The following is a 24,768-nucleotide window of genomic DNA, read 5'->3' as shown; positions in this document are numbered from 1 at the left end:
TCTTCCTTTGTGATTAGCAAGGCACTAGCTATACATGGTCTGACATTCCTGTTAACTTGTAGGTACACAAAGTTATGTATTTCTTCCACATTCACACATACTTTGTGCAGAAGAGGGAGAAGAGGACCACAAAAATTATTTAGGAGTAGGATATATGGAGAGAGTCAGACCTGGTCTACACTACGGGGTTAGGTCGAAGTTAGCTGCATTAGGTCAATTTAAAAAATGAATACGTCCACATAGCCAACCCCATTCCATCGACCTAAAGGGTTCTTAAAATCGACTGCTGTACTCCTCCCTGGCGAGGGGAGTAGTGCTAAAATGGACTTTGCTGGGTTGAACTTGGGTAGTGGGGACGCAAATCGACGGTACTGGCCTCCAGGAGCTATCCCAGAGTGCTCCATTGTGACCGCTCTGGACAGCTCTTTGAACTCCGATGCACTAGCCAGGTACACAGGAAAAGCCCCAGGAACTTTTGAATTTCATTTCCTGTTTGGTCAATGCGATGAACTCAGCAGCACAGGTGACCATGCAGTCCCCCCAGAATCACAGAATGTTTCTATGCTCCCTCTATCATCTCTGTTCCTAAGGTTATTGCAGAATTAGAAGGCAAAAAAAAACAAAAACAAAAAACCGTACTCGCGATGACATGTTTTCCAAGCTCATGCAGTCCTCCCGCACTGATAGGGCACAGCTTAATGCACGGAGGCATTCAGTGGTAGAGCCAGGAAAGAATTAAGTGAGCGTGAAGAGTGGACGCAGGACACGATGCTGAGCCTAATGGGGGAGCAAACGGACATGATGAAGCATCTGTTGGAGCTGCAGGAAAGCCAACAAGAGCACAGACCCCCGTTGCATCAACTGTATAACCGCCTCCCCTCGTCCCCATGTTCCATAGCCTCCTCACCCAGACACCCAAGAACATTGGGGGGAGGGGGGAAGAGGCGGCTCCGGACACCCAGCCACTCCATTCCAGAGGATGGCCCAAGCAACAGAAGGCTGTCATTCAAACAGTTTGATTTTTAGTGCAGCTACAATAAGCAATGTGGCCTTGTCCTTCCCTCCTCCCCCAACCCTCCCAGGCTACCTTGTCCATTATCTCATTTTTTTTAAAAAAAAGAAAGAAAGCATTGTTTCAAAATAATAGTTACTTTATTTCGAACGGGGGAGTGGGATTTGCTTACAGGAAATTAAAATCAACAAAGAGAGGCCGGTTTGCATCAAGGAGAAACACACGACGACTGTCACATCGAAGCCTGGCCAGCCATGAAACTGGTTTTCAAAGCCTCTCTGATGCGCAGCGCACCTTGCTGTGCTCTTCTAATCGCCCTGGTGTCTGGCGTGAAATGATTGTTTGCTGTTGCTTTCACGGAGGGAGGGGCAACTGACAACATGTACCCAAAACCACCCACGACAATGTTTTTGCCTTGGGAGCTTAACCCAGAATTCCAATGGACGGCAGAGTCTGTGGGAACTATGGGATAGTTATCCACAATGCACCGCTCTGTAAGTCGATGCTAGCCATGGTAGTGAGGACACACTCCACTGACTTAATGCGCTTAGTGTGGACATATGCAATTGACTGTATAAAATCGATTTCTAAAAATGACTTCTGTAAAATCGACCAAAATTTGGTAGCGTAGACATACTCTCAGAAGCTCTCAAGCTTTGATCCACAGAACAGTGTGATCAGACAGACTGCTTTAAGTCTAACTTGGTCCCATCTGCTAAATCACTTAAAAAAAAAATGCTAAAAAATACATTACTTTCTTACTATTACTTTCCATACAAGAAACTACAGTAGTGGCTATAGGCTTGCTAAATAATCATGAATGGGAAGCAAGATGGTACATGTGTAATTGTGAGTGAAATAGTTGTTCACAAGACACTATTAAAGAGTGGTACACACAGTGACAAAAGTTAGATTTTCCTTTGAACGTAAGTAGATACTCTTGTGATAGTTCCGAACAATTTATGACTATAGATATCCTTTGACTCAGATGCCTCCTCACCAAGCATGAAAAGGTCCTCAGGTGAAATTTACATATGGAAATGCTTAATTACAATTTCAAGGCATGTAAGAATTAAACTGTTCCAGAACTGAAATATGGCTTTTATTAGGATACCAAAACCCATTTAAGCTCACAGCATATCACTGAAAAAAGTAGCATAAATTCATCTTAAGACAGATATGGCTATTTCAGTTTTTATTGCATCAGCACAAATTAAAAACAATATGAAACTGTTTCCTATACCCATTTTCATCAGTGTCATTATCTAGTGGTACTTACTTTCATGGTATCAGAGATGCAAGCTGATTCACAAAGCATGATTTTTTCCTGTCATAATGCTAAACTGTATTGAACAGATTTGACAATAAGCAAAACCACCACAAAAATGTAGCAAGTGCTAACAATAGCTGAAATATTGAAAAAGCAATTTAATCATATCAAAATTACAATTTGATAGCACCTATGGAAGCTTTGAAGGGGAAGAAGAAAAATGTCATACTTACTATAAGCATTCATGGCTCTCTCTTTCTTTAAATATGAAGATGTAAGTCATCCCAAAATAAAATAAGAAAAAAAATCATTAATGTGCTAGACCATTTAAAAGAAAAAAAATGTACTTTCTTAATGCAGCCTTTGCAGATGAATTACAATGAAGGCCAACTTTTCCATTTTTACATAGTAAAAAGTATACAGCCTTTATGATTTTCTGCAAAAGCTGGAAGTGCTGACAAAGAAGTGTTGATAACAATTAATACCAGAAAGTTAATGTAAAGACAACTCTGGTATTACTTGAAGGAAAGGGATCAATTCTTAAAGATGATTAAGCCTTGATAGACTGGTCTCAGGGATGCCGCACAAAACCTTGATTTTTGCATGTTAGCAGCTCCTAGAATTTTAAGAGCTGTAGTTTCAAAAATCAACATTTTGGGCTAATTTGGCAAAATCCTCTGGCTAGCCAAAATTTCGTAAAGTTCTGACCACAACACGAAGAACAGGCAAAGCAGTTTTCATCAACTGAATCCATCAAAAGTGTTTTTTTGGGAGCAGATGGAAGAAGAGGAATTGAAATTTCCACTTCAAGACATGGATAAGACTAAATATTGACCAGCTGCTAGGTCTTTCCAGGTAATAAACACTCAAAGAAACAAGTTATTATTGATATTCTAACTCACCAATTTGAGAAATGAAACAATTCAACATATCGTTATGTCAACAGTGCAGTTGTTTGTTGAGAGCACTCCAAAAAGAGGAAGAGTTTGAATGGCACATCAAATATTCAGTGCCACAGAGCAGATGCTGCAAGTCATTTCGACAATTCAATAAGAGATTTTCTAATTGACACAAATAAGAGTATTTGGCAAAGAAACCAAAATACTGCCACAAAAGAAAACAATGAGAGAGACAGCACCACTGCAGACAATGCAGCTTAAGCTCAACAGCATTTTAAAAACTTAGAATCTGGGCTTTAAGAATAAGTCTCCCATCTAGCAATAGAGACACAGGAATTGTTACAGATAAGATCATACATCATTCTGGTCTGGCGTCTTGCGCCTGACAGTTGCTAGTACCTGAAGTTTCAGAGGAAGGTGGAAAATGCACGTTGCCAATTGTATACTGCTGTACATGGGGGGAATTTCTTCTGGGCAGTCAGCTTATGCCCTTGATTGCGTTTTGATTACTGTTTTCATTAACATCAGGGAAGTGACTCCATAGTTGAGGTTGAGAGATCCATTCTATTTCTGACCCCTTTTAAAAAGCTGCATTGGGACTGAAAATTCTCATGCTAAAATCTCAGGCCACAGGTGAAATTTCTTACAGGATGCTGGAAATAAATTGCTCCAGCTGTTTTTGAGTTACAGGGCTCTGAGAAGTTAGTGTTTGATTTTTAAACAAAGAATCTAACTTTGAGAAGCCATAACTCAAAAACTGCTGCTTTTTAGGGTTCAAACCTCCCATGCACTTTGTCCACCACAGTGCATAGGCTAGTTTTTACAGTTTACAAATTCACTTACAAAACATTGTTTCATGCACATAAGTAGACAACTCATATCTCTTTATTTAAATCTTACTAAGTATGTCCACTTTAAAATGACCCCACAGCAGGATATCAAATCAGTATGTGGAAATTCTTCAAATTTCAATTATTTAAGGTCTTGTCTATAATAACCCTGAGGTTTTCCATGAAAGTGAATCTTTCTTTAACAGAAATTTCTAAGCACCTTCAGAACATAAGAGGATACAGTGTTGCTTGGAATAAAATGCAACAATAGCAACAGAATAGAAGTGTAAATTTCCCCAAGTTCATTTCTATGAGGGCAGTAAACTGAAGTTTAAGTTACCAACTGTTTCATTACTATTAGTGTCACTGACAACATCTGATTAACACGCTTATCCAGTGTGCTTGGTTTCATTTGGAAGGCCAACCCAAACGAAATGAAGTTGTGATTGCAAATATCAAATATGAAAAAATGTTCTGAAGTTTGATAATTCTGGTATTCACCAACCAGATTTTCTCCTCCTCCCTGCTCTATCTTTTCCACCACTGTGAGAACTGTCCTGATAGAGACAAGCAAGTTCTGGGTTGGTAGTGGCAGCAGAGTCTTGAACCCTAGAGGTTCTCTCTCTCTTTAGGAACAGGGGAGACATTTGCATTTGGCTCCCCATTCTCTGGGCCTACTGGAGGAGATGGAAGAAAGGAATTCCACAATCACACTGAGACTCCAGGATGTATCAAGGTAGCTCCACATGTGCAATTTGTAATATGCACACAGAGGGGAGGAAACCACCTCTAGGGATGGAGTGAGAGTGGCCTCTTCTTCTGTACTCCAGAGAGGGGTCCTAGAGCAGGGAGACACCATTTCTCTCACATAGTGCCACACTTAACACTGACTACCCCTAGAGCAGGTGAAGAAATGGCAAACTACACTCTAGGACTCCATCCCTGGGGAAGCAGATAGGCAAAGAAGAGAACTGGTTCTTGCTCAGACATGATGCACTACATCTTATGAGCATTACATACTGCAGGTGAAGACCACCACTGCCTCCTCTTTCTGTCTGGAGAAGACTCCCTCAAGGTCCTGACCCCTCTCCTTCTGTCAGATGCTGCCATCAAGTACACCCCTGTTTTCTAGGCTTGTTACAAAGGAAAGTGTTAGTAAATAGGAATAAATCACAGTATATTTTTGAACCAGGTTAGTATAATGGCTAAAGATCATAATAATTCAACTATTCTTGAATCATAAGACTTAAATATAACCACACAAAGGTGGCTATAATCAAACTTCCTTTCTGAACGTATCACGCTACATAAAATCCATGTTTATATTTTTACCCCTTTAGTCATTGCTTTTTCATTAATCCACACAACAGAAAGAAAATCAATGGATGTATCTGTATGATGATTGTGAATTTATTCATTTTGGAAAACTTGCACAACCACCCTTGGCTTTTGACCATTCCAATCTCTCACACAACATTTACACCAACATGCGCCAGGCGAACCTAATCTCATGAACCACTGAAGCTAGATACAGTTACTTTGTCACCTAAGGCCTGGTCAACACTATGCATTTAAACCAAATTTAGCAGCATTAAACCGATTTAACCCTGCACCCATCCACACAACAAAACCCTTTATATTGATATAAAGGGCTCTTTAAAACTGGTTTCTGTACTCCTCCCTGACGTGGGGAGTAGCGCTGAAATTGGTATTGCCATGTTGGATTAGGGTTAGTAGGGCCGCAAATCGACGGTACTGGCCTCCGGGCGGTATCCCACAGTGCACCATTGTGACTGCTCTGGAAAGCAATCTGAACTTGGATGCACTGGCCAGGTAGACAGGAAAAGCCCCGCGAACTTTTGAATTTCATTTCCTGTTTGCCCAGTGTGGAGCTCTGATCAGCACGGGTGGCAATGCAGTCCCAAATCCAAAAAGAGCTCCAGCATGGACCATACGGGAGATACTGGATCTGATCGCTGTATGGGGAGACAAATCTGTTCTATCAGAGCTCCGTTACAGAAGACAAAATGCCAAAGCATTTGAAAAAATCTCCAGGCTATGATACAGAGTCCACAGCACAGTGCTGTGTAAAAAGCGTAAGGAAAGCCAAAGAATGAAATGGACGCTCATGGAGGGAGGGAGTGGGTACTGAGGATTCCAGCTATCCCACAGTCCCCGCGGTCCCCGAAAAGCATTTGCATTCTTTGCTGAGCTCTCAGTGCCTGAAGGGTCAAAAACATTTTCCTGGGTGTTTCAGGGTATATGTCGTCAATTTATACCCTTCTCCTCCTCCCCCCGAAAGAAAAGGGGAAAAAAATGTTTCTCGTCTTTTTTCAATGTCACTCTATGTTACTGCATGCTGCTGGTAGACGGGGTGCTGCAGCGCTGAACACCAGCATCCCCTTCCCGGTGGCAGATGGTGCTATCCATCGTCATCATCAGCCCGTGAGTGCTCCTGGCTGGTCTCGGTGAGGTCGGCTGGGGGCGCCTGGGTAAAAATGGGAATGACTCCTGGTCATTCCCGGCAGATGGTACAGAATGGCTGGTAACTGTCCTCATCATAGCAACTGGAGGCTGAGCTCTATCAGCACCCCCCCCTTTCATTTCTAAAGGAAAGATTCTGTATTGCCTGGACTATCATAGCAGCTGGAGGCTTCCTCCCCCTCATTTTATCTCACTAAAACGTCAGTGTTTCTTATTCCTGCATTCTTTATTACTTCAGCACACAAATGGGGACACTGCCACGGTAGCCCAGGAGGGTTGGGGGAGGAGGGAAGCAAAGGGTGGGGTTGTTGCAGGGGCACCCCTAGAATGGCATGCAGCTCATCATTTCTGCGGGATCTCTGGGGCTCTGACACGGAGTGGCTGTGCTCTCTTGTTCTCTAGTACACTTGTCCCATATTCTACGCAGGACAGACTATTTTTAGACAAAACATAAAGAAGGGAATGACCCAGGGAGTCATTCCCATTTTTGTCCAGGCGCCCCCGGCCGACCTCAGCGAGGCCAGCCAGAAGCACCCATGACAGCAGCAGACGGTACAAAACGACTGATAACTGTTATCTCATCGCCAATTTATAATGGCAGACGATGCAATAGGGCTGGTAACTGTCTCTGCTACCTTGCAAAGGCAAATGAATGCTGCTGTGTAGCACTGCAGTACCGCTTCTGTCAGCAGCATCCAGTACACATATGGTGACAGGGACAAGGGAAAACAGGCTCCATGGTTGCCATGCTATGGCATCTGCCAGGGCAATCCAGGGAAAAAGGGTGCGAAATGATTGTCTGCCGTTGCTTTCACGGAGGAAGAATTGACGACATTTACCCAGAATCACCCGTGACACTGTTTTTGCATTGGGATCTCAACCCAGAATTCCAATGGGCGGGGGAGACTGCAGGAACTACAGGATAGCTACGGGATAGCTACCCACAGTGCAACGCTCCGGAAATCGACGCTAGCCTCGGTACATGGACGCACACCGCCGAATTAATGTGTTTAGTGTGGCCGCGCGCACTCGACTTTATACAAATCTGTTTTACAAAACCGGTTTATGTAAAATCAGAATAATCCCATAGTATAGACATACCCTTAGAAAACCTGGAATTCCAGAGAACCTTGTTTTTAACCCTGGCTATAATAAGACATCTTTCTTATCTTTTACCTCCTGTCTTAGTTCAGTGCCATTTAAAGGGCAAACTTCAAATATGGTTCTATTGAACCACTTGTTTGCAAGTTTCTGTACTAGACTTTTAAAATTTTGAAAAACAAAGTAAATTGACCGCTGTACCTGACTTAGAATGTTACAAGTAATAATGCAGAGATGAACTCTGCTTGATTATCCAAGACTGGTTCAAAACTGCAGGTCATGAATGTGATACACGATAAAGGTACTTTTCACATGAAACCAACTATTTCCTAATTTATTTATAATTGTCAATTCATATGAAAAACTAAGGCTTTTTAGAACTTGGAAACTTCTATGTTTAAACATATGTACATACCAAGATACTAGAAAGTTAATTTTGTTTCAATAATCCAAGAACTGATTGCATCAAACATGATATTAACAGTAACTTCAAAACATGATTAACTAAACTTCTTTAATAAAAATAGAATATATGACTATTACATAATGTGGACAAAGGCGAGGTGGAGTATGTTTTGTTGAACGCTTTGTTGGAGTTTATATTCAAATGCATCTCTGCTTCTAAAATGTGCAATTTACCTGCTAATCTGTTTTTTTCCCTCAAGTTCCACAATATGCCAGTCCAGACAGAAGATAAGAAAGACTCCAAAAAGTGAAGAGAGCCAGAAAATAAAATTAGAATCGTTAGAACTTCACCCACTTATAAATGTGTAGTTTAGCTGAACATGCCAAGTTGTAAGCTTCCCAAACAATAGTGGAGTAGTTTCATGCAGTGGAGAGTCTGAATTTATTGTAACATTAGTTCTGGATTTAACAAAAAAATTTAAGGGGGGGTGGAGGGGTGATATAAAATTCCTGACTACCCTCACAAACAGGGTGGAATTTCCAAACTGGCATGAAGAACTTTTTTAAAAGATGTTCATTAATATGTAAAAAAAGTTAAAAAAACAAAACAAAACACTATTCTCAACACCCTTTATACCAATAGTATAAGTAACAGCAAGAGAAGTGGTTAGTTCAGAAACAGGCACAGGGTAAGCACTGGAATGTGAGAGACTATCAGACCACAGAAGGTGGCCAGCAAATGCAATGTCTCCCGAGTCTACCATGTGAAAACTGCAGCAAAGCACAAATGATTTACACACCTCTAAAAAGGGTGGAAAAGCATTTCTCTTTTGAAACAAAAGGCAACCATGCTTTTAAAGAGACTATGTGACACCAGTCTTCCTTAAAGCACTCCATCACTCAATGGGTTTTAGCAGGGATCGACAACCTTTCAGAAGTGGCGTGCCAAGTCTTCATTTATTCACTCTAATTTAAGATTTCGCGTGACAGTAATACATTTTAACCTTTTTAGAAGGTCTCTTTCTATAAGCTTATATTATATAAGTAAACTATTGTTGTATGTAAAGTAAACAAGGTTTTCAAAATGTTTAAGAAGCTTCATTTAAAATTAAATTAAAATACTGATCTTATGCCGCCAGCCTGCTCAGCTCACTGCCAGTCTGGGGTTCTTTTCACCTGGGCCGGCAGCAGGCTGAGTGGGGCCTGCGGTCGGGATGCTGGCTGGCAAGGGGCCGGCAGCTGGGACCTCAGACCTTGGGGGTGTGGGTGGGGTCTCAGGGGTCAGGGCAGAGGGCTGGGGGTGTGTGGCGGGGTTCAGGGCAGAGGACAGTGGGGGTGTAGAGCAGAAGGCTGGGTGTGGGGGGGGTTCAGGGGTCAGGGCAGAGGGCTGGGGATGTGCAGGGCAAAAGGCTGGGTGTGTGTAGTGGGGGGTCAGGGAAGAGGGGTGCGGGGTGCAGGGCAGAAGGCTGGGTGTGTGTAGTGGGGGGTCAGGGAAGAATGCTGGGGTGCTCAGCTCGTGGGGGGGCTCCCAGCCCCCTGCCCTGAGCGGCTCAGGGCAGGGGGCTGGAAGTGATATGTCCTGTTCCACCCCCTTCCCCAAGGCCCCGTCCCTACCTCTTCTCTGCCTCCCCTATGGAGCAGCAAGCACGCTGCCACTTTTCCCCCTCCCTCTCCCAAGGGCCACCAGCTGATTGGCACAGGGAAGGAGAGGAGGAGGGGCAGGAAAGCAGCACACTGGGGGGAAGAAGTCGTGGAGGGGAGAAGCTTGGCTGCCGCAGGACCAAGCTTCTGCCTCCCGTCTTCACAGGGGAGAGAGGTGGGTGGGGGGTGCTGAGTGGGGCTAAGGGCCGGGACTGCGGCAGGCAGCAGTGTGACACTCAAAATTGCATGCTGTAACTTGCCAACCCCTGGGAACCACTTGAGACATAGATGTGAGACATCAGTTTATGAAAATAATGAGTTATGACAACCACCTTATTTTTAGTTGAGCCTTCAGGAAGGGGTAGAGTCTGAATGAACCATCTGACCAAGCAAAGGGGAAACAAACACACACCTATTGAGAAGGTAACTAGAAGGTTTCTCATCACTAAGAGTTCAAAGAGTGGGCCTCTGAAGGTATTAAGAACTAGACTGAAGTCCAAAGTGACTGGAAAGGGGGGAGTACAACTGAGTTTTTGCTTCTGCTTATCCACAGTTTCAAAGTCTATCTCGAGGTACATAAGGGTTCCAAATAAGTATGCTGAGCTGCAGTGATCCAAAATTTAGGACTTTGGGCAACCCAGCCTAAAGCAACCCTAGGAATTGTTGCCTCTAAATTCACTCAGCTGCCTCTCTTTGCACCAGTCCCAACACTAATAAATTGCAGAAGCAGGCTTCTAAATCCAAATCCTTTCTCCCTCATTTACAATCCACTCAAGAGTCAGAATGACAAATATATGAGTCTTCATGAAGTGACAGCACTGGAATAATAGATTGTGTCTGAAAGCTTTGACGGTGAGACTGAGAGTCAGACAAATTTGAGAGAGAGATTCAGACACTAAGAGCTGTTCCTAGATCAGTTCAAGTCTACCATAATGGCCTTCTATTCAACTCCATCTATTTTCCACAGAGTCCTGTCAATCATTTGCAAAAAACACACATGTACTGATCAGGTTAAACTCCCATGAATGACTAAATTATTCACTAACAGTTCCCTTAATCAGGAGATGATAGTTATTGACATGTATTTCTAGTATAACCATTACCAATGAATCTATGTATCAAAGAATTTTTGCTTTACTACTGACTTCTGAAGTATTCAGATAGTACAGAAGCCAAAAAAACCCTCTTCCACCTCCAACAGGAAAAAATAAACTGCCTGAATGGCATACACACGTAAAAGTATTTTTTTTAAACTATGAAATAATTGTGGGAAAGCTAAGGCTAAGAAATGAGTTTTGTATTTAGTCCAATCTGTGGTCATTCTCTCCTGTCATCAAGTTTCACAATCTTGGTCCAGCTCTTGAGAAAGTTCTGTCTGTGTTCAGGGATCTTCTCCTAGTAAACGACACAATCACCATATGCATTTGTAAATACACATTTTCCAGATGGCGAAACAAAGATACATAGAGCTTAAGTGATCTGACCCAGGGTCACAAAGGAAGATTGTGGCAGAAGTGAAAATAGAACCCAAGTCTTGTGCTTCAGTCACAAGAACATTCATCCTCTTCTCCTGATGTTGCACTGTCAGTTTGACTCTTCTTTGCTTTGTCTTTTTTTTTCCTATATTTTAAGTCAGAGAATATGCAAAACCGGCCTGGTCATGAGCTATTAGAGTTCTCTCTCCATTAACCACAATCAACCATACACTGTAACAGAAGTAAGCCTCACCTCAAATACCTTGCTTCTCTGATGATAGCTGCCCAATTCTGGAAGAGATGCATGGGGAAGGAGAAGAAGGGGAGACTGCTGCAGAATTTATGTCTAGAAGATATATGATAATTTCAGATCTTAAGAAAATGAAAAGGCCCAATGGAGCTTTGATAGCATTGGCAAGCAACTAAGAAGCCAAAACAATGTGACCTCTCAAAACGATACCCATGCAAATATGCCCTAATGAGCTGCTGTGACATTGTGCACTTGCAGGCATGTCCAAGTTAGACTGATGTCCCATGCCTCAGAGTGAAAATGTGGGCCTTCAGAACACTCCAAAATTTCAGTTCTTAAAGAACACTTATGCCAGAATTGTGAAATTTTCTGTATGACTGAACCCTACCCACAGCTAGGTGCAAGTCATCCACTGCACATATATAAAGGTATGAATAGACAAAAAAATCCCTTCATGAAAGGTGTCAAGACCAGTTGTCTCTTCCATGTGAGCCCATTGCCAGGGTCCCTTTTCACCTAATATTTTATTTTAAGTTGTGTAATTTCAAATGGTGATGCACAATTGTCAGCTTCTCAATTTACTCCTCCCGGCAGCTAAGATATCAATGAACATAGACCATTTTTCCACAGAAGCTGATATACTGCATCAGTCTCTCCAAGTTGTATCTTATGATATTAAGCTTTCTTCCCACTTACAAAACTTTTTTCTGAAGTTAAAATTAATGAACAAAAATTTACTAAAGAGAAATCTAACAAAACTCAAAGGACATAAAAACCAACACTGAAATTTCACACAAAAAGGGTAGGAAAGATATGCATCAACTTATAAACTCTTTGTTGTACTAGGAATGAAGACAAGCCCAGATATCTCAAAGACAACCAATGATAGTGCATCCAAACAACTGCCCTCCCCTGGGTCCCAAGAAGGTGTTTAACACCTCATTGAAAGACTAACATCAAAAGCCATCAAAACTACAATTCAGAGCCACCAAATACATCTCTAAACTGCTCTGTTGGCCCACTCACTAAAACAATGGCTTTTCTACACAGAGGGGCCAGGAGGGAGATAAGCATGAAAGAGAGAAGACTCGAGGGAAGGCTGGAACTTCTCACAGTTGGTACATAGTTCACAACAGACCCCTACTTAGGGACATGTTTCTGCACTGTGGAGGGGGTCCAACCGTCACCACACAGAAGGAATGGATTAGGTGGAGAACTATGGCCAGCCTGAAATGCTGACAAGCCTCAGACTTGCAGGAGAAGTGAGATCAGAGATGGGGAGGGTGTGTCTCATGACTTTTGGTTCTTTTCAAAGACCTCTGTTGAAAAAACTCTTGAGTGTTCAGATTTAAAATTTCTATGGTTAAGAAATTCCTTTGCGAAGCCTGTGGTTCCTTGCTTTCCTGCCATGCTGTCCCCAAAAGGGTTAAACTAGAAGCCCAGACTGCCCACAGTCTAGGCAGAGCTCAGGTGAAGCACGTAAAAGCAACTGACAGGTTCAGGAAGTCTGACACTGGTTTTGAAATATAGGGTGACTGGTTAGTGACACTGCATATCCCAAAAGAAGGGTGTCAGGCAAGAGGTTTGAGACTGGGAGTATTCCCCCTTGTTCCAGAGCTAGAAACAATGACTAGACTCTACCTGGACACATTTGGCTTAAAGCATGTGGAATCCAGTGACTGGGTCCACCTGCAACAGACTGGTGACCAAACAATGGAGTACAGAGCCCCATTGTAACAAAAGCAGCCCACATTAAAGAGAAAAAAAAATAGAGATTTATTCCCAGCTTTAAGTAGATTTCAAAACATTATTAACTATGAAGCTAATAAATATAGCAATTCTCCTTCTGCAATTTAAAATAAAATAAAATAAAAAACCCATCGCAGAGCTCCCAGTGCTTTTTAGACATGGGTGAATTCAGTGCTCATGAAAGATGCCCTGGAGACTGGAAAATAAGTAAAGAAATTCAAACTAAATGTAGCAAGAGCAGCAGTAATGCAAGCTTCCAGATGTTGTCACAATAGTGTGCCTCAACTCCAACCTGGAGCAATCAACTAACGGGGCTAAAAAAGTAGTTTGGCCTCCATGCAATTCTTGGCTTTTCAGCCAAATGCAGTGATAGTTTTGGATGAGATCATCCATCTCTTCAGAACTGGAATGAGGTCAAAAAGGAAAGAAGAGTGACCCTGCTTGTAAAGTGGTACCATCTCATATGTTGGGGGTAGGCAACCTGCGGCACACGAACTGATTTTCAGTGGCACTCACACTGTCCAGGTCCTGGCCACCAGTCTGAATCTTAATTTAATTTTAAATGAAGCTTCTTAAACATTTTGAAACCTTATTTATTTTACATACAACAATAGTTTAGTTACATATTATAGGCTTATAGAAAGAGACCTTCTAAAAATGTTAAAATGTATGACTGACGTGCGAAACCTTAAATTAGAGTGAATAAATGAAGATTCGGCACACCACTTCTGAAAGGATGCCAACTCCTGTCAAAAGTCAAATTCCAAACCTAAAAAAAAAAAAAGAGGGGGGAGGGACCCAAAACCTGAGCAAAACACACCTGAGTTATAAACAGCATGCCTCTGATTTTTTAATAAAATTATAAAGTTAGTAGATGAAAGGTAAGGTACATATAAATATTTGGATTTTAGTACGAGACTTGGTACAGAATCAACACTCCACTTTCAAAATTTATTAAAATTGGCATAGATATGGATACTCACATAAATAAAAGAGTACTAAGATCAGAGTGGGGAAGGAGAGGGTGAGGAAGTACCCATAGAAACCTAAGGTTGATATGGTCATATTTTACATCTTCATTACTGGAAACAGTTACCACCACCATAATAAAATCTGCAAGTCTCACTACCAATGGAGTACAAAGGAAACAGCTACTTAGAACGTAGAAATGACCAGGAAAAAAAGAAGAAAAAAAGATTAATTTGGAGAAAATGCAAATTAGTGTTCAGGGTTGGGTGGGATGGAACTGGGAACAGATATTCCATGGGAGAGAAATCTGGCAGCAATTCTGAAGAAAAGCTGAGTGGTGGACAGCAAATTAGATACAAATTTTATGCTACAAAGGCAGAGGTGTCACATAGCAGCGAAGCAACTGTCCTCTACATAGTTTTGATGCAACCACACCTAGAATACTGAACTCAGTTTAGAATGCTTCACTATCAATACATTCAAGAAAGTTCAGAGAACTGTAACCAAAATAATCTAGGATCTTTAAAGGAGGTTTAAGAAAAGGCTAGCACCTTATACTTTTCCAGATAAATCTGAACCATGGAAAATCTGAACCATGGATTCAATTATATAATCTGGTGGACTATAACTCCTTTGCCAAACCTTCAGGAGCATGAATAGTAACCTAGGGCCATGTCACATGAAAAAAACATTAGTTTACACTTTACATGAGTTCCTTAGACTATACAGACTTTTATCCCTAGCCTTAAAGAATAATTTTGCATTTCTGTTGTTAGCTATTAAGATGTAAATCACCTATAAAGAGAGTACATACAGACGTTTCATCAGCAGAGTATTCAAAGGTTTTCTTCAGAACTCCATCAATCTTGTGCACTGGGTTAGTGGTTGAAGAACTTTCTACATTTGGAGAGGATTGGTTAAGGTCCAATGCATCACTTGGTATGAACCATAATTAAAATATATTTCTTCAGCTATCTATGGAATCTATACAATCCAGAAAAAAAAAAATGTCTGCATTTTCACTGAGAGATGAAGCTAGAAATTCTACTGCAGAATAAACTGCTGAGTTTGACAAGGATTATTTCCAGGTCCTCTCTATTTCCAGAAGGAAAAACTTGAGACGTCTGGTCAGTTTTCCTAAGCACACTCAGTTCTAAGTTTTCCTGCACCTTCTCACTTGGTCATGAGCATTCATCACTAAGGGCTTGTTTACACTTGAAACTCTACAGCAGCACAGGTGAAGTAGCACTTCAGTGTAGACACTACTTATGCCAACTGAAAGAGTTCTCCCGTTGACCTAAGTAATCCACATCCTCCATTGACTGTCTACACAGGGAATTATATCGGCTTACATCATCATTCAGTATGAATTTTTCACACTCCTGAATGATGTAGCTGTATCAACCTACCTTCTTGGTGTAGACCAGGCCTAAGTCCAAGAGAGGTTCTCTGTCCTCCATATTTGAAGTAATACAAGTCTCATTCCAAACTGGCTCCACAGTTCACTTCCCCTATGTTTCTTCCACTAGTCAGGATGTTTTACCAGTAGATTTTGGTGCTGAGATTTGAACTTTCAAGAAAATGCTAACGTAAAAATGCTAAGTCAGGAACTATAGTGGAAACAAACTATGGCTAACAGGACATCTTACCATATGATGGAGTGTTTTATTACTTTAACCCAGAACCTAGCTACTATCAGGCATGAACAACTGCACCAAATACCTGTCACGGTGTTGCTCACTTGAAGATTAGACTTCTGCCTCTGCAACTGGGCAAGAAATCTTGGTGACACATTTAAGTGTGTCCTCTCCATCAAGAATAAGTGGCTCATGCATATAAAAAATTTATTGTACTATTAATATTTACTATTCATAAAAGCTACAATGAAAGCCACTGTTTATGCACTATTTATAGCTTTAAGACATGAATCTAGATTGGGAGCCTTTTCTTTCTTACTTATAGGTTGGTTGGTTTGTTTTTTTAACTGCCATCTTAATTTTTTCCCCTTAACAGATGCTTCATGGAGGGTCCAAAGGAAGTGGAGTAGAGACATGGTACTCTTCTTCTGATATCTAGAACTGACAACTGATGGCAAGCATTGAGGATGTCTCTTGGAGAAATTGTAACTCTTCAGTTTTCCTTTGTGTATTTTATGTGTCATGGTCTTCACTTTCAGTAGGTCAGTTGAGTGCTGAATAACCGTTTTGCAAACGGAACCCTGTCCAGCCTTAGAATGCTGATTCTCAGAAGCCAAAAGCCAATAACTGAATTGAAGCACTTCCAGTTCCACTGTGACAGGATATTAAAAAAAGAAAAAACACTTTACACAAAGCACCTTTCATAGAATTTTTCCTCAGTTAGTTCATTCACAAATAAAAATGACTATGACTGGTCATCAGCTCAGGGCAAGAATTCTCCTGTGACTTGGCCAGGCCTTTTGAGCAGTGGTAAACACCAATTACAGACACTAGATCTAAATAATATATCAGAAGTTTCTGTATTAATTCTATCCTTGGATGGGAAGATTTATTAGAAGAAAAATAACTTGCACCTATACAGGTTACGACAGATACTTTGTTGAAAACAGCTGTCTTCCTTTTCCTATAACACCCATCCTAGACTGTTGCAGCATGCTAATGGCATTATAATTAAGAGAGAAAGCACTTTTATTCCAAATCTCCATTCTGAATAGTTTATATCAGAAGAGAGTTGACAGTTTTTCAAAGAGACATTAAGGGCCCCAAGAGCAAACTATCCTACTATGTAGGGAAGACAGAAAGTATGACAAGAGACCACATGGGCATAACCAGAAGATCTTCAATGATTTGAAACTCTAAAAAGAATCTTACAAAAAGTAGAAACTAGGTCAAATTACAGAGTATGAAAAGAAAAACACCACAAGTATGTAGGGACAAAATTAGAAAGGCCAACACACAAAACGAGATTAAACTAGCTAGAAACAAAGGGTAACAAGAAAATATTTTACAAACACACTAGAAGCAAGAAGATGATCAAGGACAGGGTAGGCCTGTCATTCAGTGGGGTGGGGGGGACAATAACAGAAAATGTGGTAATGGTAGAAGTGCCAAATGATTTTTTTGTTTTCACCAAAAAAGTTGAGTAGCAGTTGGACATCTAACAATGAATGACATCTATCATAGAATAGCCAGCAAACATGCCTGGCCCCGCCTCCAATCCGACCCCCACCTATTCCTGACCCCTGACTGACCCCTCAAAACCCCCAGCCCCCTCAATCCCCCCTGCTCCTTGTCCCCTGACTATCTCCACCAGAGACCCCCCTGTCCCTAACCACCCCTCCCAAGACCCCACCCGCTATCTAAGCTCCCCTGCTCCTTGTCCCCTGACCGCCCCCTCCAGAGACCCCCCCCTCCCGTCCCTAATCACCACCAGGACTCTCATGGTCTGTCCAACACCCCCCTCCGTGTCCCCTGACCACCCTACCCCCAGAACCTCCGAACTATCCAACCCCCCATACTCCCTGACTGCTCCCTGAGACCCTCTTCCCCTTATCCAACCCCTCGGCCCCGGCCCGGCACCTTAACACGCCGCTCAGAGCAGCGTGTTGGAGCCAGACACGCTGACGCACTGATTCGCCGGAGCACACAGCCCCGCTCCCCAGAGCGCTGCTTTACCACGTTATATCGGGTTGTGTTATATCGGGGTAGAGGTGCAGTATGAAACAATATATTCACGTAATGTTTAAGAAAAAAGGTATGTAAATGAGTTTCAATAGTTCATGGATTAGGGACCCAATCTTATGGGGTTCCACAGGCTTCAGTATAGATTATTTAGGTTAATCTTTCTATCTACCCAATGGGACTCAAGTGTTCAATCTAGAAGATACCATCAGCGATGCTTAGTCTTGCAGTTCTCAAACTGCGGATTTGTGTCTCCAGAGGTAACATGCTTGTTAACAGCAAAAATGTTTTAAAATAAATAAATAATACATAGAGGTGAGAAACAGACTTCAACTCTATTGTCCCTCTGCAAATTCACATACACACAGTCAATCCCTTACCTCTCTCCAAAAGTGCAAAGTTTCAAGAAGTTCAATGAACAGAAGATTGTTGGGGACGGAATAGATCTGGACAAGGAGAAGAAGCCTAAAGATAAATGTGAGAAGCGAGGAACATATGCTTGTTTTGTTAAAATATTATATGGTTGTTTTTGACAAAAAAAATCCAGAATACTTAACACTGTGGTTTTAAATAAAACAATTTAAATGTCTGTCTGGTGATGTTTTCCTCCTAATACAGCAGGGCAAGAAAATCCTCCAAATATTAATGATTAACCTGTGGAATTGGATATAGTTCACCTCCTAATGACTTCATAAATAACTGCTTCAATTACCTTTGGTAAATGAAATAACCAATCATTCATTTTCTGATATAGCTGTAGAACTAGTCTGAAAATGTTCTCAGAATAAATCATTGTTCAAAAATGCATAGTGTGTACTTTCTAAAAATGAAATGTACATCTCTGAGCTGTGAAGAATATGTATTAAGGTTATAACAACCAACAAGAATGCACTTCTATGTTAAAAAAACCCATGATTAAATCAAGTCTTCCTGACTAGTGATTTAAATCAAATTGATTTAAATCAAATCCACCCTGTAAAAGGGTAAGTAACAGTCAGCATGTATTTGTCAAGAACAAATTGTGTTAAACTAACCTAATAGTTTTCTTTGATAAGGTAACAAGCCTTGCAGATGGGGGGAAAGTGGTAGATGTAGTATATCTTGACTTAAGTAAAGCTTCCGATACTGACTCGTATGACCTTCTCATAAACAAACTAGGGAAAATACAACCTAGATGGAAACACTATAAGGTGGGTGCATAATGGGTTGGAAAACCATTCTCAGAGAGTCGTTATCAGTAATGCACAGTCAAGCTGGAAGGGCACATCAAATGGGGCCCTGCAGGAATCAGTGATGTTCAATATCTTCATCAATGACTTAGACAATGACATAAAGAGTACACTTATGAAGTTTGCGGATGATACCAAGCTGAGAGGGTTTGCAAGTGCTTCAGAGAACGAGATTAAAATTCAAAATGATCAGACTATTTCTTCAGTTTGTCTAGAAGTACACAGGATGAAATTCAATTGGGACAAATTCCAAGTACTCCACTTAGGAAGGATCAACTGCACCAATACAAAATGGGAAATGACTGTCTAGGAAAGAGTACTGTGGAAAGGGATCAGGAGGTCGCAGTGGATCACAAACTAAATATGAGTCAACAGTTTAACATAGTTGCAAAAAAAAGCAAACATCATTATGGTATGTATTAAAGGAGCCTTGTAAGCAAGACACGAGAAGTAAATCTTCTGCTCTACTCCATGCTGATTAGGCCTCAACTGAAGTATTGTGTCCAGTTCTGGGCACATTTCAGGAAAGATGCGGACAAACGAGAAAGTCCAGAGAAAAGCAACACAAATTATTAAAGGTCTAGAAAACGTGATCTATGAAAGAAGATTTCAAGACTAAACAAACAGTTTTCAAAGAGAAGAGAAGACTGAGGGGGGTACACGATAACACTTTTTCAAGTACATAAAAAATTGTTACAAGGAGGGGATAAATTGTTCTTGTTAATCTCTGAGAATAGGACAAGAAACAATGACTTTAAATTGCAGCAAGGGAGGTTTAGGATGGACATTAGGAATAAGTTCCTGTCAGGATATTTAAACACTGGAATAAATTGCCAAGGGAGGTTGGAGATTTTAAAGAGCAGGTTAGACAAACAACTGACAGGGATGGTCTAGATAATATTTAATTCTGCCATGAGTACAGGGGACTGGACTAGATGACCTCTTGAGGTCCCTTCCAGTCCTAGGATATTGTTGGTCTCATCACAGAGAATCCAATTCCACAAGTTAGCTCACTATCCCCAACACTAGGGAAGAGTAAAAAGAGAAAATTGTGATCTCTCGCAGAGCACTCAGAATCTGCTATTGTTGCCCATCACAGGTCTGTCAAGGGGAAAGAGAAAAGGATTTTCAATGGAAGACATGTTTTGGAGGTAAGAAAGGAAAACACTGGATGTTAGAAAGCAAGCAAGCAAACTAAATTTCTGGTGAGGGAGAAAGGGAAGAAAGAGGTCTCACATTAGAAGCAAGTAGGGTATGAGGAAAAAAAATGATACATGAGTAAAGCATTAGATTAATGAGAGTTACAGTGGGGTCAAGAGATTAAGCCAGAAACATACTATTATTAATTGTTATTTATTATTACAGTATTTTTATTCCATCCTGAAAAGGCAACACTCTTCCAAGATCTCACTTTCGTAGCTTGTATCACTTTCAATAAGCCTATTATAAGACAAGGCTCCTATATTTCATCAAGGAACAGCATGACGGTATTTAAGAAGCCAACTCAAAGAGTTTCTCCTACACAAGCATTCAGGTCTTGAGCAGTCCAGGCAAACAATGCACGTTACAATAAAGCTTAAACTTGTTCTTCACAATAATTTTAAAAACAACTCTAGCAGCCTATTTAATTTTAAAAACAGCAAAATATATCCACTTCCCTTTCCATTTCTTATAAGGAGTCTTGAAGTTTAAATCTCCTCAGTGTGATAGATATGCTTGCTTTGATCTGCTCAGCTGCTAGCCCGTGCTGACAGCTCTGTCCACCATTAGGGAATTTTTCCCCTGGGAACCCCCGTAACATTTTGTGAACCCCAACTTGGGAACCACTGCCCCAGACCCATCATCAGCTGGATACTCTCTCTTCATTGGAATTCTGAAATGGACTTAATATCACCCCACAACTAAACGTTTTTTTCAGGTAGCGCAAAAGGAGTGCACTAGGATATAACAGAGCAACTGACACCACTTCTCCACCATCCATTATGATACACATACTAGAAGGTAGGTCAAACAAGGCTTGTATTTAGAATAGCTAAAATAGAACCCTAAAGCCCCAATCCTGCAAACACACATTTGCTTAGCTTTACTCACATGCTTGAAGTTAAGCATGTGCATATTCACACAACAGTGGCCTAAAAAGTACTGAGGACTGAATTTCTGACTTTGGTGAGGTCTGAGGTCTTTTTCTGCAGTAAAAGCAGCAACCAAAGTAAAAACAGCAGCTATGAGCTAAGTTGCAGAGAGTCAGAGCCTCAGTTCCATCTACTGTATCAGAACAGCATAATATTGGGCAGCTAAGACGGTGTTCCTGTCCTAATTGTAACCACTATCACCAGATAAAGAAATAGATATTAAGATGTTTAAAGAAATCTTTGATAACGTTCTGTCTAGCAAGAAACCACTTATCAGTAGTTGTGACTGTGAAATCCATATTTCTCTCTTGTTTTGATATTGTTTATCTGTATGATCCTGTCTGGTTTTTAATTGTTTCTGTCTGCTGCGTAAACTGGTTTCACAACATTTAAACTGACTCTTGTACGGAGGGGGGAAATAGGCTAGGATTGGTTAAAGAATTGTTTCATAATGGGCTTGCATTGTTTTGTAATATTTTAGTTTAAAATGACTGGCTAAGATACAGCTAAGTAGGACCCAAGTTTTAACTATATAAAGGAAGTTCTTTAGAACCTAATCCAGAACACAGCCCAAGATCAGAGCTGACAAAACCATCACACCCTGATGATCATACCATACAGAAGCTGGAGCCCCAGACAACTTGATCCTGACTGGTCACCAGGAAAAGTTTGTCCCTCTGAGTGGTGAGAACTGTATGCTTATCATCTGTACTCTGTTGATCAACTGTTAACAAATATAGGTTAAGGATATGACTCTGTAATGCTGCTTCACTGGGAAACGGTTCCGCAAACCAGCAGAAGGTGCAGGTAAGAATGAGTGCCTTACGTCCCGAGCCCAGGACAGAAAAGGATGGGGTGACTAAATTACAGGGTTATGCCTTTAGCCCCCAATACGGTAAAGGTGGGGTGCCCTAGATTCTGTGAGTAACACCTTAACCTCCAAAACCAGTTACTCTAGCAAGGACCTGTCCCTTCATTACTGCTCAGTTTTAAATTGCATTTTAAGTATTACTCAGGCAATGGGACATTTCTAAAAGATTAGTAACTGCTAGGAAGTTGAAAGCCTAATTCAATATTTCAGAATTTTACTCTTTTTCCTCAGTGTTATTCTTTCATAGTGAATTTTTTAAAATGTGAGAATGGTGGTAATGCCGTATCAGCAAATTTAAGAGATTGCCTGTAGTGTAATCTCAATTCTTTTTGTTTTCAAAAATGTTGTCATTACATTACTAAAAAAAGGAAATGAAATAAAATACTAATGAGCAACTAACTGAATAGAATTAAAAGTAAAGGCGGTGAGGGACAACACTTAAGTTAGACTACTGATTTGTGAAGCTGTAAGAAATAAATAAAAAGTCCATTCTTTGAGAAACGACGTAAAGAAAGTCTCCCGACTGGATATTAAAGTCTTTTTAAAATGAAAGGTTTTTTTGCCTGGCCTGTGAGAAAAAACCCAACTTTAAGAACAAACTTGAAGCCTCACACTTCTGAGGCAGCTAGATACCAGGTGAGTTACAAGATACCATGTTTGATTTCTAGTAATACACGAGGGAAAGAAGGTCACTAAAAGTGCCATTAAGATGGCATCCCTCATTGAGGCAGCTCTTGTTGCCAACCAAGGATGCAGTCTGATGACACCAGAGAGAAATAACAGAAGAAAACACTAACCATTGAAGTTCTATTACTGAACTTAATAATAATCTTAGACTAACCGAAAAAAGATTAATGTTCAGTTAACCAAAAGAGTATAAGAACCGAAGAACCTGCCTAATAATTTTGAAATCTTTCTGATTTACAGTATTTTCTAGTAAGAAGTTACCTACTTGTATCAAATTATAACAGCAACTTTACTATTGGTTTTACTTTAGTTATTATATTTAAACCCTCACATAAAAATGCAAATAATATTCCTTTCTAACTAGAGAAAGTTATTTCTAATTTATAATCACACTGGAGGTTTTCTCCAAATTTAAGGTCAGTTGTATGGAACCAGGGAAATTGAGCCACATTTTCCTTTTAAATTGCAGAGAGAAAAGACTTTGCAGGTCAGGCAACCTTAAATACACACAGTTTATAATACGTGCATATTAATTTCACCTAAAAGTTAAATTGTAAGTACAGCTGTATTTAAAAAAAATAAAGGAGTACCGTATACATTTAACAATTTTAACAATGTTTCAAAAAGCTCAAAATACCAGCACTGGACAATTTTCTAGGGATTTCATTTTCAGAAAAAATGGTGAAATAAAGTAATTGAATTGCAAATTACACATTCAAAACTTTTTTTTTAAAAGACAATTACTTACAATAAGTTTACAGAAAATTTAGAAGTGTGAAGTTTATACATGAGACATTAAAATCGCATTACATTACCTTTTTATGTTTTGCTCCACGGAAGTGTGACTGAAGGCTTATAGAACTCATACATGGAACTTTACAAACCTACAGAAATGAATTACAGTCAGTTACGCTACAGCCAACTTTAGTATAAAAATACTGTTGTGCAAGCACAGCAAATAGGTCTGCAGCTATGCACTGTTCTGCAGAGTATTGGTGGGTGGTCTGTGCTGAAATAGATGATCACATGATGCAAAGGGGATGGAGAAGGAGTTGGAGACAAGGAGGACTGTAACATCAACCCAATAATTATCATAAGATCTCAGAGTATCATCAGTGTAAGGTCAGCACAAAAATTGTTGACTGTTAACACAAAACAATGACTGAAGGAAGACATCAAACCTATTAATATTTCCTACTGTTTTAAGGGACAGCAGAAATCCTCTACTGACACTAGCTCAAACAAGCAGAAAAAGGGGGCAGCTGAGGCCTTGGTTTATTACTTCTAGAAATAATAGAGCTGGATGCATATCATATGCTGGATCTCTTCTTCCTGATGCAGATATTTTGCCTCATTTTGTCAGAGGTGATGCCTCACTGAAGGAACTCCATCAAAGCGGTACAAGATGTGTAAAAACGTCACATACTTCGGCAGCTTGCCTGAGGAGGGTCCGCTGGTCCCACGGCTTCAGCGGGCCTGCGGGAGGTCCACCAAAGCCGTGGGACCAGAAGACCCGCCGAAGGCAGCCTGCCTGCCGTGCTTGGGGTGGTAAAATGCCTAGAGCCGCCCGACTCTTCCCCATCCTCACCGAGCTAGGGTGGGGTGTGAGCTCTGGGCTGGGGCCAAGGGGTCTGCAATGTGGGAGGGGGCTCTGAGCAGGGCCTGGGACAAGGGGTTGGAGTGCAGGAAGGAGTGAGGGGTGCAAGCTCTGGGAAGGAGTTTTGGTGCAGGAGGGGGTTCTGGGCTGGAGCAAAGTGTTGGGGTGCAGGAGGAGGTGTGGGGTGCTGGCTCTGGGAGGGGGCTCAGGGCTGGGGTTCAGGGTGCAGGAGAGGGTTTGTGATGCTGGTTCTGAGACGGGGCTCAGAGCTGGGGTGCGACTTCCCACCCAGCGGCATCTACCTTGGGCCACTCCCGGTCGATGGCACAGCAAGGCTAAGACAGACTCCCTGCCTACCCCAGCCCCACACTGCTCCCGGAAGGGGCCAGCGTGCTACTGCGGCCCCTGGGGAGAGCCGGGGAAACGTGGCTCCGCGTGCTGCCCCTCTCTGCAAGCACCACCCCCACAGCTCCCATTGGCCACAGCTCTCCATCCCCAATGGGAGCTG

The 24,768-nt window shown here is 41.3% G+C and overlaps 2 protein-coding genes across 7 annotated transcripts in view; both read right to left on the bottom strand.

Moving 5' to 3' along the window:
* The window catches only part of LOC127043896 (dynein axonemal heavy chain 5-like), a 644,537-nt gene that overhangs the window by 447,636 nt on the left and 172,133 nt on the right, over window positions 1-24,768 (bottom strand). The gene's annotated exons all lie outside the window — the stretch shown is intronic.
* Window positions 1-24,768, bottom strand: part of LOC127043926 (uncharacterized) — a 57,026-nt gene that overhangs the window by 29,322 nt on the left and 2,936 nt on the right. Inside the window, exons 1-4 of one of the 6 annotated variants that reach the window (XM_050938211.1) lie at window positions 23,479-23,547; window positions 18,125-18,209; window positions 15,495-16,374; window positions 8,236-8,299 (exon numbers count right to left, since the gene is read on the bottom strand). In XM_050938211.1, the coding sequence (XP_050794168.1) occupies window positions 8,236-8,299; window positions 15,495-15,545 (115 nt within the window). In that variant the 5' untranslated portion in view covers window positions 15,546-16,374; window positions 18,125-18,209; window positions 23,479-23,547. Of the gene's footprint in view, window positions 1-2,515; window positions 2,541-8,235; window positions 8,300-15,494; window positions 16,628-18,124; window positions 18,210-23,478; window positions 23,548-24,768 lie in introns of those variants that run through there. The other 5 variants (XM_050938209.1, XM_050938210.1, XM_050938214.1 and 2 more) reach the window with 5 other exon arrangements.

The sequence above is a fragment of the Gopherus flavomarginatus genome, chromosome 2, assembly GCF_025201925.1.
Source record: "Gopherus flavomarginatus isolate rGopFla2 chromosome 2, rGopFla2.mat.asm, whole genome shotgun sequence".
Lineage (NCBI taxonomy): Eukaryota > Metazoa > Chordata > Testudines > Testudinidae > Gopherus > Gopherus flavomarginatus.
This window is presented reverse-complemented; position numbering and strand designations above follow the sequence as displayed.